The sequence below is a fragment of the Rhipicephalus sanguineus genome, chromosome 3 (genome assembly GCF_013339695.2).
Source record: "Rhipicephalus sanguineus isolate Rsan-2018 chromosome 3, BIME_Rsan_1.4, whole genome shotgun sequence".
In the NCBI taxonomy this organism is placed as follows: Eukaryota; Metazoa; Arthropoda; class Arachnida; order Ixodida; family Ixodidae; genus Rhipicephalus; species Rhipicephalus sanguineus.
The window spans coordinates 170482946-170495058 of record NC_051178.1 but is presented as its reverse complement, the minus strand read 5'-3'; the positions used below and the strand labels follow the sequence as shown (position 1 = coordinate 170495058).

The 12113-nt window shown below is 53.1% G+C and overlaps 1 protein-coding gene across 1 annotated transcript; it reads left to right on the top strand.

Moving 5' to 3' along the window:
- Positions 1-1719: 1719 nt before the first annotated feature.
- On the top strand, positions 1720-10220 carry LOC125757894 (mucin-12-like). Its single transcript, XM_049414216.1, has 3 exons — positions 1720-2385; positions 4231-8700; positions 9543-10220. The coding sequence occupies exons 1-3, from the start codon at positions 1720-1722 to the stop codon at positions 10218-10220; spliced, it is 5814 nt and encodes a 1937-aa protein (XP_049270173.1).
- The last annotated feature ends 1893 nt before the right edge of the window (positions 10221-12113 follow it).

Here is a 12113-nt window from a genome sequence, read left to right as displayed (position 1 = left end):
GGAAACCCCAAAATCTTAGATCAAATCATATCTGAATGCTAAAACATCAGAACACACGACGCACATTTTTTTTCTAGAAGGTTTGACTGCACAAAAACACATACGCACAAGCGAAATACTTGAACACAAAACACCTGTATTTGTGCGTATAAAAACCTTATGCTTAAAGCTTATGGTAAAACAAGCAAGCATACTTTGCGAGGTTGCTGTCAGTGATCGAAGCGCTGCTTTCGATTGACGACTCTCAGCTTTGAAAATGCCCTTTCAGCGTTAGCGCTAGAAACAGGAAGCGCCAGAAGACGCAGCACGCAGCGAGAAAGCACTGGCTACTGGAAATTGCGAAGTCTCCAAAACGACAGGGGTTCAACAGTGTTACATCTTTCATAGCACTGATAGTTCGCAAAATCACTCAGCAGCTGGCTCATGTCGTCAGTTTCAAGAAACACTAATTGAAAAATAGGCGCATAGGTTTCGAACGCGCAGGGCAGCTCATGCTTCACATTTGGATTCACAATTCGAACACAGTACCAAAACGATTCTTTGGTGTACTGGAGTTGATCGCACACGTTCCTCTCATATGTCTGTCTCCACTTTTCGGCGAGAGCCGCGCAGTATCCGTGAAAGTCTGCGACAGTCGTTAAGCGGTCAGTCTCGTCAAGGAGGTCCAACAGACTTGCGACATCTGATGCGAAGACCTCGGTTGGATAACGCCATTGACTGATGAGTGCGTGCAGACGAACCCCCAGTATGGGATAAACTTGGTGTACCAGGGTACTCTCTGCCTCAAGTTCCTTGATGATTGAGAGCACGGCACACGAATTGGTCTTCAGAAACCTCATCTTAACGATCAAGTCGTGCACAGCTTCAGGTGATGAAATAAGACTTCAGCTTCTCACATTTCGTTTCCTTGGCTTCGTCACTTCTCAAGAAAGACGAAATGGCGCGCCAGTTGTCCAAAATATCCCCTAGAGCTTCATAAAAAGAGAACCATCTCGACGGACATACGGTTTTCAGCGACTTGATGGACATGCCCATGGCCAAGCACACAAGACCAAACTTACGGCGCAGCTCCCGCGACGACTTCAACAGGGCAGGAAAGTGCACAGCAAAATCGTGAACTACGTTAAACGAGCTCGTCCTGATTCCATCCTCCAGAGCGTTGTTTAGTAGGTGGCACGGATCTTTGAAGTGAAGCGCCTTGAATTCGGGGTTGGAGAGGTGCAAGTCCTTGTGAAGCTTCTGCATGTAAGAAGCTGAGTCGGAGCACAATACAGCTACGTCGCCTAATGCAGCTACGCGATTCTTTGGTAAACTTTAAATCGGTCAAACCAGAAGATGTATCAATGAGCGCTTAGAACTTGCCCTTTCAATAAAGACGGAACCAGGTCATATTGGCCCTTGAAATCGGAGTTTATCGGATAAAGCCGAATTGTCAGAAATATTACCGGCGAATGTTTATCGGATTTTTTCGGATAAAACCGAAAACACGGAGCCCTACCTATCACCCATAGTGGGTCCGCGCCAGCAGTAATGAGGCATCATCAGCATCAGCCCTCCCGCCAGCGCGCGAGCATACAAGTGCGAAACGAGGAAGAAGCTCGCGGGCCGGGGCAGCGTTACTTGCCGGGCCCGTGGGCTCATCAAAATTTGGCCCATTTTTCACGAAATTGCCGAGCGCAGCTGCGACAGAGGTGCAACGGCGGCGAGCAGTCTGCCACCATGAAGTCCCGGTCGCGCACGACTTCGTTGCAGTGGTCAGCCGGTTTGAACCGGCCGACGTCACCGTCCGTCAGGTCCCCTAAAGCACCCTCAAACGTGGTAGTGGCCACGCCGCTGGTACCCGCCCAAGTCCTCATCAAAGGCGTTTGGACGCCATCTGGCCTTGCTGTAAACGTGGGCAGACATCACAGCAGGTCCATCGCATCGTCACATGATTCCGAGGTAAACATGCTGCTGAACGACGCCCGCCTCCCTGCCACTGGCTCGAAGAGCGTCGACAACCGCTTCGCTGGACTCCCGTCGCTGCCGGAGAGCGACAAATCCGCAGAATTTAATGGCAGCTTAAGCGCACTGGTGAGAAAGAGTGCCGAGGTGATGAGCGCTACGTCAACGCGCAAGTCCGCCGGCTCATTATTCTGGTCGAAATCTCCGTTCACCGAGATCCTGCCCATGGTGCGCAGTTCGAAGAGCGTCACCGTCAAACACTCCGGCGTCGCGGCAGCGCCCTCGGCTTCGTCGGCTAAAGCTTCAGCGTTCCAAAGTAATGGCGAGATTGCCGCTCTCCTAGTTGACTCTCCAATACAGCGCCAGACGGCCTTCCGCAGTGACTCAGCGGCGAGCCTGGGCAACCGACGTGACATGAAAGCGAGGAAGACACAAGGGCTCGTAGGTCACACAGCGCCCGTAATTATGATTCCCGCGGAATGCCAGAGGTTGTCCAAAAAGCGCTCCGCGTCCTCGCCGACGCCTGGATCCGCAATCCTGAAAACTGCACGGACATCGCAAGGTTCATTTGTGTCTCCGACGCATGTGGAGGAGGTGACGATTACACCAGTGGAAATATGTCCCATAGTACAGTCTAGAGGAGCTTTCAAACTGCGTCCGCCAGTACCTCATCACGAGGTGCGCAGCCTTTACGACAACGCCGTGCTGGACAAGCTCGCTAAACGACATCCCATTGCGCGAGCTACGAGAAGCACTTCCAAGAATGTCGAAATTGCGCCCGTTCAGTCTAGTCGAGAGCAAGTGGCTGAGCTTAAAAATACATCGAAAACTGATATTTCGAAATCTGGAGAAAGCGGACGGTTACAAATACTTGGATCGCACAAGTCGTCGTGGGAGGCATTTACAAGGCCTACATTGTTACAGCCTCCCTCTCATGGTCCATCTCTGATGGCCGATTATCATGGATTCAAGGACTTTACGAGCGATACCAGCACTGCCGGGACATTGCTTGCCACCGGAACAGGACCCCAAAGGGTAGTCGGGGTTCGAGCGAGCACAGAGAGAAATATTCCAGGAATTCAAACAAGCACAAAAACAACAATTACAGTGTCACCTGTCTCATCGGGAACCTTGGTTCACATGGAAAGAACGCGGGAGCCTTCAATCGGACATCGAACTTCGACCATCGAGACGCATAGAATGGCAACATTGAGTAAAAGCGCCGAGAAAGATTCTCAAGGCTCCCCTCCGGGTTCGCGGTCAGCATTTGCAAACGCAACTTCTCCACACCAGATTGCAGAAATACGGTCCGGAGGGCCATCCGCGGGCCTCCTTGAGTCATTCAAGAAGCTGAGTCCACCGGCATCGCTGCAAGCCTCGAAAAGCCTATTCGTCGGAGCTTCAACACAAGCATCCCTCATAAAAGGCGCGCCCACCACAGACAAGGCAGAACAAGCTGCGATCTTAATGAAGAGTGCAGCCACCTCACCATTCGCAGGCGAGAGAGCGATGAAGAGCGCAATAACTTCCCCCTTCTCGCAATGGGAAGCAGAGCCTGCGTCTGCAGACACCTTTCCTAGCACGACGGAGGACGCCTTGTCGCCGCGCACAGGCCAGAGTCTGCCAGAACCCGTAAAGGCTTCCCCTGACGCTCAGCACAAATCTGCACAGCTATCTACAAGCGTCGTACGAGCAAGTCCGACCGGAAGTCGTCCAGGTTCTCCGAAATTCGCCTTGTGTGAGTATCTTGATGCAACTATGCCGAACCTGTTCCCAGAGGAAAGATCGCCTGTAGTGACAGCTGGGCTGTTGGATCCTAATAAAAGTCCAAGATCCAGGGCTCACTCGCCCTCACAGGTTACAAAAAGTTTAATTGGCGGCGAAACATCCGCTCCACAAACTCTTATCAAACCGGCACCTACCATCACTGAGACGGAACCAAAAAGAGGCCTGACTCGCCAAGACATTACGCCAGCATCAATGCAAGAAATGTCGCCCGCACTCGCCTCCACACATTCTCCGCGCCAAACAGCAAACGCGTCATCGCTGCGCACAACGCAGACTATCTCAGTGACCACAACGACAACAACTGCCGCTCTTTCGGACTCCTCCCAGGTTTCTAGAAGCCGTCCCGGATCTCCAGTGAACGTAACATCTGTTCTAGTTGGCGCTTCCTTGACAGAACCATGGTCGCCTCTGGCAGCATCCGGTGTTCTTGATCCAACCAAGAGCCCGCGAAGAAGTCCTGCAATATCTCCTCAAGCTCCGCAAGATGCCCTATTTCAGGAACCATGGACGCCGCGGACATCCTCTGGCTTTTTAGATCCAACCAAGAGCCGCGGAGGCAGTCCTGGAACAACCCCTGAACAGCGGACACTGCAGACAGCGTCTGGCCTTTTAGATCCATCCAAGACCCCCCGAGGCAGTCCTGGAGCAATTCCTGAAGCTTCACGAGGCGGCCTTTCCTTGGAACTGTGGACGCCGCTGGCAGCATCCGGATCGTTAGATTCAACCAAGAGCCCCCGAGGTTGTCCTGGAACAACCCATGAACTGCGAACACCGCAGGCAGCATCTGGCCTTCTAGATCCAACCAAGAGCCCCCGAGGCAGTCCTGGAACAATTCTTGGAGCTTCACGAGGCGGCCTTTCTCCGGAACCATGGACGCCGCTGGCAGGCTCCGGCTTTTTAGATCCAACCAAGAGCCCCCGAGGCAGTCCTGGAACAACTCATGAACTGCGGACACCGCAGGCAGCATCTGGCCTTTTAGATCAAACCAAGAGCCCCCGAGGCAGTCCTGGCACAATTCTTGAAGCTTCACGAGGCGGCCTTTCTCCGGAACCATGGACGCCGCTGGCAGGCTCCGGCTTTTTAGATCCAACCAAGAGCCCCCGAGGCAGTCTTGGAACAACTCATGAACTGCGGACACCGCAGGCAGCATCTGGCCTTTTAGATCAAACCAAGAGCCCCCGAGGCAGTCCTGGAACAATTCTTGAAGCTTCACGAGGCGGCCCTTCTACGGAACCATGGACGCCGCTGGAAGGCTCCGGCTTTTTAGATCCAACCAAGAGCCCCCGAGGCAGTCCTGGAAAAACCCCTGAATTTCAGACACTGCAGGCAGCATCTGGCCTTTTAGATCCAACCAAGAGCCTCCGAGGCAGTCCTGGAACAATTCCTGAAGCTTCACGAGGCGGCCTTTCTTTGGAACTGTGTACGCCGCTGGCAGCATCCGGTTCTTTAGATCCAACCAAGAGCCCCCGAGGCAGTCCTGGAACAACCCATGAACTGCGGGCACCGCAGGCAGCATCTGGCCTTTTAGATACTACCAAGAGCCCCCGAGGCAGTCCTGGCACAATTCTTGAAGCTTCACGAGGCGGCCTTTCTCCGGAACCATGGACGCCGCTGGCAGGCTCCGGCTTTTTAGATCCAACCAAGAGCCCCCGAGGCAGTCCTGGAACAACTCATGAACTGCGGACACCGCAGGCAGCATCTGGCCTTTTAGATCAAACCAAGAGCCCCCGAGGCAGTCCTGGCACAATTCTTGAAGCTTCACGAGGCGGCCTTTCTCCGGAACCATGGACGCCGCTGGCAGGCTCCGGCTTTTTAGATCCAACCAAGAGCCCCCGATGCACTCCTGGAACAACTCATGAACTGCGGACACCGCAGGCAGCATCTGGCCTTTTAGATCAAACCAAGAGCCCCCGAGGCAGTCCTGGAACAATTCTTGAAGCTTCACGAGGCGGCCCTTCTACGGAACCATGGACGCCGCTGGCAGGCTCCGGCTTTTTAGATCCAACCAAGAGCCCCCGAGGCAGTCCTGGAAAAACCCCTGGACTTCAGACACTGCAGGCAGCATCTGGCCTTTTAGATCCAACCAAGAGCCCCCGAGGCAGTCCTGGAACATTTCTTGAAGCTTCACGAGGCGGCCTTTCTACGGAACCATGGACGCCGCTGGCAGGCTCCGGCTTTTTAGATCCAACCAAGAGCCCCCGAGGCAGTCCTGAAAAAACCCCTGAATTTCAGACACTGCAGGCAGCATCTGGCCTTTTAGATCCAACCAAGAGCCCCCGAGGCAGTCCTGGAACAATTCTTGGAGCTTCACGAGGCAGCCTTTCTCCAGAACCGTGGACGCCGCTGGCAGCATCCGGCTTTTTAGATTCAACCAAGAGCCCCCGAGGCACTACTGGAACAACTCCTGACCTGCGGGCACCACAGGCACTATCTGGCCTTTTAGATCCAACCAAGAGCCCCCGAGGCAGTCCTGGAACAATTCTTGAAGCTTCACGAGGCGGCCTTTCTCCGGAACCATGGACGCCGCTGGCAAGCTCCGGCTTTTTAGATCCAACCAAGAGCCCCAGAGGCAGTCCTGGAACAACCCTTGAACTGCGGACACCGAAGGCAGCATCTGGAATTTTAGATCCAACCAAAAGCCCCCGAGGCAGCCCTGGAGCAACTTCTGAACTGCGTACACCGCAGGCAGTATCTGGCCTTTTAGATCCAACCAAGAGCACCCGAGGGAGTACTGGAACATTTCCTGAAGCTTCACGTGGCGGCCTTTCTCGGGAAACATGGGCGCCGCTGGCAGCATCCGGCTCTTTAGATCCAACCAAGAGCCCCCAAGGCAGTTCTGAAACAACCCTTGAACTGCGGACACCGCAGGCAGCATCTGGCCCTTTAGATCCAATCAAGAGCCCCCGAGGCAGTCCTGTAACAACTCTTGAACTTCGGACACCGCAGGCAGTATCTGGCCTTTTAGATCCAACCAAGAGCCCCAGAGGCAGTCCTGGAACAATTCCTGAAGCTTCACGTGGCGGCGTTTCTCCGGAATCATGGGCGCCGCTGGCAGCATCCGGATCTTTAGATCCAACCAAGAGCCTCCGAGGCAGTCCTGGAACAACCCTTGAACTGCGGACACCGCAGGCGGGATCTGGCCTTTTAGATCCAACCAAGAGCCCCCGAGGCAGTCCTGGAACAATTCCTGAAGCTTCACGAGGTGGCCTTTCTCCGGAACCGTGGACACCGCAGGCAGCAACTGGCCGTTTAGATCCAACCAAAAGCCCCCGAGGCAGTCCTGTAACAACTCTTGAACTTCGGACACCGCAGGCAGCATCTGGCATTTTAGATCCGACCAAGAGCCCCCGAGGCAGTCCTGGAACAACTCCTGAACTGCGGACACCGCAGGTAGTATCTGGCCATTTAGATCCAACCAAGAGCCCCCGGGGGAGTCCTGGAACAACTCCTGAATCTTCGCGTGGCGGCTTTTCTCCGGAACCATGGGCGCCGCTGGCAGTATCCGGCTGTTTAGATCCAACCAAGAGCCCCCGAGGCAGTCCTAGAACAACCCTTGAACTGCGGACACCGCAGGCAGCATCTGGCCTATTAGATCCAACCAAGAGCCCCCGAGGCAGTCCTGGAACAACTCCTGCAATGCCGACACCGCAGGCAGTATCTGGCCTTTTAGATCCAACGAAGAGCCCCCGAGACAGTCCTGGAACAATCCCTGAAGCGTCACGAGGCGGCCTTTCTTCGGAACCGTGGACGCCGCAGGCAGCGTCTGGCTTTTTGGATCCAACCAAGAGCCCCCGAGGCAGTCCTGAAACAACTGAAGCGTCACGAGGTGCCATAACCGCTGAACCACGGACACCACAAGCAGCATCTGGCCTTTTAGATCCAATCAAGAGCACCCAAAGCAGTCCTGGAACAATTCCTGAAGCTTCACGAGGTGGCCTTTCTTCAGAACCGTGGACGCCGCAGGCAGCATCTGGCCTTTTAGATCCAACCAACAGCCCCCGAGGCACTCCTGGAACAACTCCTCACCTGTCAGACGGACCTCTGCCTTCGCTTGCGGATAATTCTTCCCAACATAAACTACTCGAGCATTGGCCACCTGTGGCGACCGCTGGAACTCTGGACCCTATGAAGAGCCCTCGTTTAGGTGTACAAGCATCATCCCCAGCTTCAAGAACCATTCTTACGGAAACGTCACCACAGCAAATCCAGTCGCCGCAACCTCCGGGCGGCCCGCTACCGACCATTACGAGCCCATTCACACCATCTTCCCAAGTCGCAGCAAGCATCTCCAGGCTATCATCAATGCAGCACCTCGGCAATCCTCCATCAGCAATGGCGGAAATTATTGCGACAGAAAAATCACCGGTTTCGTCTGCCGAACATGGAGTCACCACAGCACATGCAAGTACTGTAATGAGTTCAAGTTCTCACGGCACTATTAGCACCCTCGGTCACGGTGGGCGCCCGGTCACTGTATTTGCTCCGTCATCCTCTGAGACGTGCATGTCGCCAGCCACTGCAAAGAGCCCTAGCGAGAGCTCTCTCGGGTCTCCTAGACGCGCGCTCAGCGCCCTGGGTCCCGCTTCTCCTTCGAAGAAGTTTAGCGACTTGGCATCGCCAGGTGAGATAAGAAGGCTTCTGGAAGCCAAGGGCAGCGCAGCGTGCTTTTCTCCCCAGCACAGTATCAGCCATACTGACACGTCGTCGACACAGCTTCTTGCCCGACCAATCTCGGCTCTGGGAGAACATCACGAACTAGCGGAAACCAAAACAGCAGTCCGAAGCACAGGATCAAAGGTATCCTTGACAGAGAAAGGTTCGGACCTGAAGCTTCCATCCTGTCCTTTATCGTCTTCACAGACGTCTACATCGGAGAAGAAGCCGCGAGGGGGATCTTCGCTGCTCGTGCTCACGTCAACGGATCACATGCCCGCTCGCAAGTCATCCGGAAGAGGACTCGCAGAGCTGGTGAGAACAAATTGCCCTCGATTGAAACCTGCGCTGCGATCCCCAGCAAGAGCGGTACCCTCTGCAAAAACTGGATCTGATAAAGCCACGAAGGCAGCTTCACGCAACAAGTTGCAAGATGGCACTGTAGCGCACGCTAATGAAGCCGCACCGCATGCCGAACGCAACTTAGTGAGTGGAGCTACTGCTACACGTATCGTTTCGGGAAAGGAGCGCACCGTAGTGAAAACATTCAAGCGAAGTGCAAGCCAGAGCTCAAATATAGCCCCGCCGTTTAGGCATGATCTCGCTCTGTCAAAAGAGAATTCCGATGGAGAGACGCGAATGTACGCGTCACGAGACGTTCATTCAGCGCGGTCTGAGAACACAGTGATTGATAAGTCAGGCGCTCTGGTTACTAAGGCAACTGTCGAAAGATCTGAATTAGAATCCGGAGCCCGTTTGAAGGCGTGGCAGACAAGAGACGCCCTGACGGGTGTATCATCTCACGTGTCGTCTGAGACTACGGCTAAGGCTACGCTTGTAATGTCCGCAAAGACGAGCAGTACAACCACGAGCACAAAGCCGACTGAACAATAAGAGCCTCGAACAAGTCGCGCTCCAAAAATTTTGCAGAAAAATACAAAATTTTGCCTCTTACCTAGTTTTCTTTGCTTATTTCACTGTTCGGTGCACTCTACACTATTCAAATATAATATTGTACAACATCGCTAATCAATATTCGCAAATATGATGTACCCATAAAAGAAATAGCGATGCGCTGTGTGCGTGCATGACTGCTTATGCTGGTTAGTTTAGTCATGCGAAGGAGCTAAAGATGAGATGTTAATTTTTCACCTCAGGACAAGACGAAATCGTCATCGACGGCCTTTACCCAAGGAGCCGAAGCGAAGACCGGCACCGATAGACAAGAGCTCGGCATGCGTGCAAGCACGGAACTTTTGGCAGCGGGTTCGACAGCCCGACAGCTCGAGATATCGAGTCTGCCTTTTTCAGGCCGTGCCCAAAAATCAGGCCCGACTTCCCCGGAAACTGACGCCAAAGGTTCGCCTCAGAGGAAGAAAGACAAGAAAAGTCACAAGGGGCTAAAGGTACTCAAGGGTTCGATGGCTCCAACCGACGACGAGAACTTATCTATCTCGGAGCACATCGCACAGGCCATCTCCGAATCTTCGGCCGACTTCGCAGACATACCACTGCAGGTGAACATGACCATCGACTTGGTGCCGCCCAAGAGCACCGGTCCCATGTCTCCACCACGGTCAATCATGTCGCCGGTACACATAGAAAAGAAGATGATCGTCGAGAGCTGCAAGGATGGTCACGTGGAAGTCAAAGTTCCCCCCGTGTACATCGACTCGCCAGACGGAAGATGCGTCGTTGACGAAGCCCTGAATGTTTCTATCTCCGTAGACGTCGGCAAGCAGGCCAGCCAGGGCCGCAGGAGTCCCGAAGAAGAAAGCCACCAACCGGACGAAAACCACCATCCCGAAGAAGGCCACCATCACGAGAAACAGTGACGCTGAGTCTCGCGACACGCCCGCACGTGAATGGCAGAAGAGTATTGACCTGCGCACGACGTCGATCTCGACGATTCTCACAGGAACAGAAAAAAGGGGCAAATGACGACGCTCAATCATTCGGTTCGCGCAGCTGCTTCGATGCCTATTTCTGCTCGGTTGTTAGACAATTAAAACACCGTGTAAGGAAACACCGAGGGCGTCATTAACGTATACGCGGTCCCAGACCATTAGAAGGCAATAAAATTTCAGTGCGAAAGCGAATTGCATTTTGTGCATGTGTTCGCCGCCAATTTGCTTATGTGCTAGTTCGTGATCATGCGATGCACCATTTTACAAGCGCAGATGATACCAAGGCCGCAGGTGCGGACGTAGCACGCTAAATTGATATAAAGCAATATATTAACGGCGAAGCTGTTCTTAGTCGAGTCTTTGGTGTCCGATGTTGGCGTAACGCAGATGGCCATTTTACGGGTATGTTCCACAGAAATTGGGTAAATCCCATTACTATATGTGCCACAGAAATCGGGTTCTACGTGTATATGTGTCAAAGAATTTGGGTAAATCCCACTACTCACCACTGGTCCATAAAAAGTGAAGAAGCAAACTTGTTGCGGGCCGAAAGCTGTTGAAACTCATCGGACACAACAAGAGGAAGAAGAATACTGCGGGCACCAAGGACGCGCGCAGTAGTAGTAAATAGAAAAACAAAAAAAAGAAAAACCTTGCTTTCGTTCGCCGAAAGCGCAGTTGTCTCGTCTGGTTTCTGCGACATTTGCGCTTACAGAATGGTCAAGCGCTTCCTCGTTCACCAGATGAAGAAGCCGCCCGACGTCAGCGTCAGAGAACTGACGCGAGAGCGGGCAAACGCACGGCAATGGCCAGTACAGGATTAGAGGACAGGTGGTGAATGTGCCGATTTACGTTCACACAACTGTAGATAGCGTTCCCAGACACATTCTTGATGACGTTGCCATTGACGTGCATCTAAGCGAAGGCTTCTTTGTAAACCACTGTATAAGACTGGTATGGTCAAGGTGCAATAAAACTATACTACCACCTGAAAGCTTCACAAAGAGTGTCTAATAAAGAGCAGTGATACCACATATCTGAAAAACTTCCAAAACATAGGAATGTAATAGCCTGACGAAGGGAAGGCCACCAGCTTAGTTGTTTCATCAATGTCCGCTAAGCGGAGCTGGTTGAATTTTTGTTACAGGTTTGTAGCATAGCCAGAAAGATCACTTTGCAAGATCACTGCAATATCAAGATCACTCTGCAAGGTCACTTTGCAATAACTGACACCCGTGCAAGAAAAGGAGGTAAGGGACACTTGTGCAGTATTAGAGCGGAGGTATTACATTCGAGCTATGTCCGTTTACAGCGACGTCGTTCGCATTATAGCCAAGCCGGGAGAGGAGGCAAGCGCATAGGAAGAAGGAAAGCATAGCATAAGCTAAGCGCAGGCGAGAGTGAAAGCCTAGCAAAGCAGAATTGGGAAAGGGAAGTGAGGGGGAAGGGGGAAATTGAAGCAAGAGTGAGGGTAAAGAGGAAGGAAGAGAGTAAAGCATACTAAAGCAATGGAATGTCAAGCCAAGGAATGAGTGAGGCGAGGAGGGAAGTGAACGGGAAAGGGAAGCGTGGGTGAGGGCGAGGGTGAGAAAGAAGGGAGAGAGTAGAGCAACGTATGACTTTCATCGCTAAGGCGTTCCCTCAGCTCCAATGTCCATTTGTGTTTGCGATAGAAAGCCACGCCTAGAATTTTGAGTTATTTACGGAGCTCTGAGTTGGTTGGTAACCACTTTATTGATAGTCCTGCAAAGCTTTCGCCGACCGGGCCTTAGGTTTCTCACGTGGGTGCGTCGAGGTCTTGCCTCTCCGCCGCCTCGCGGG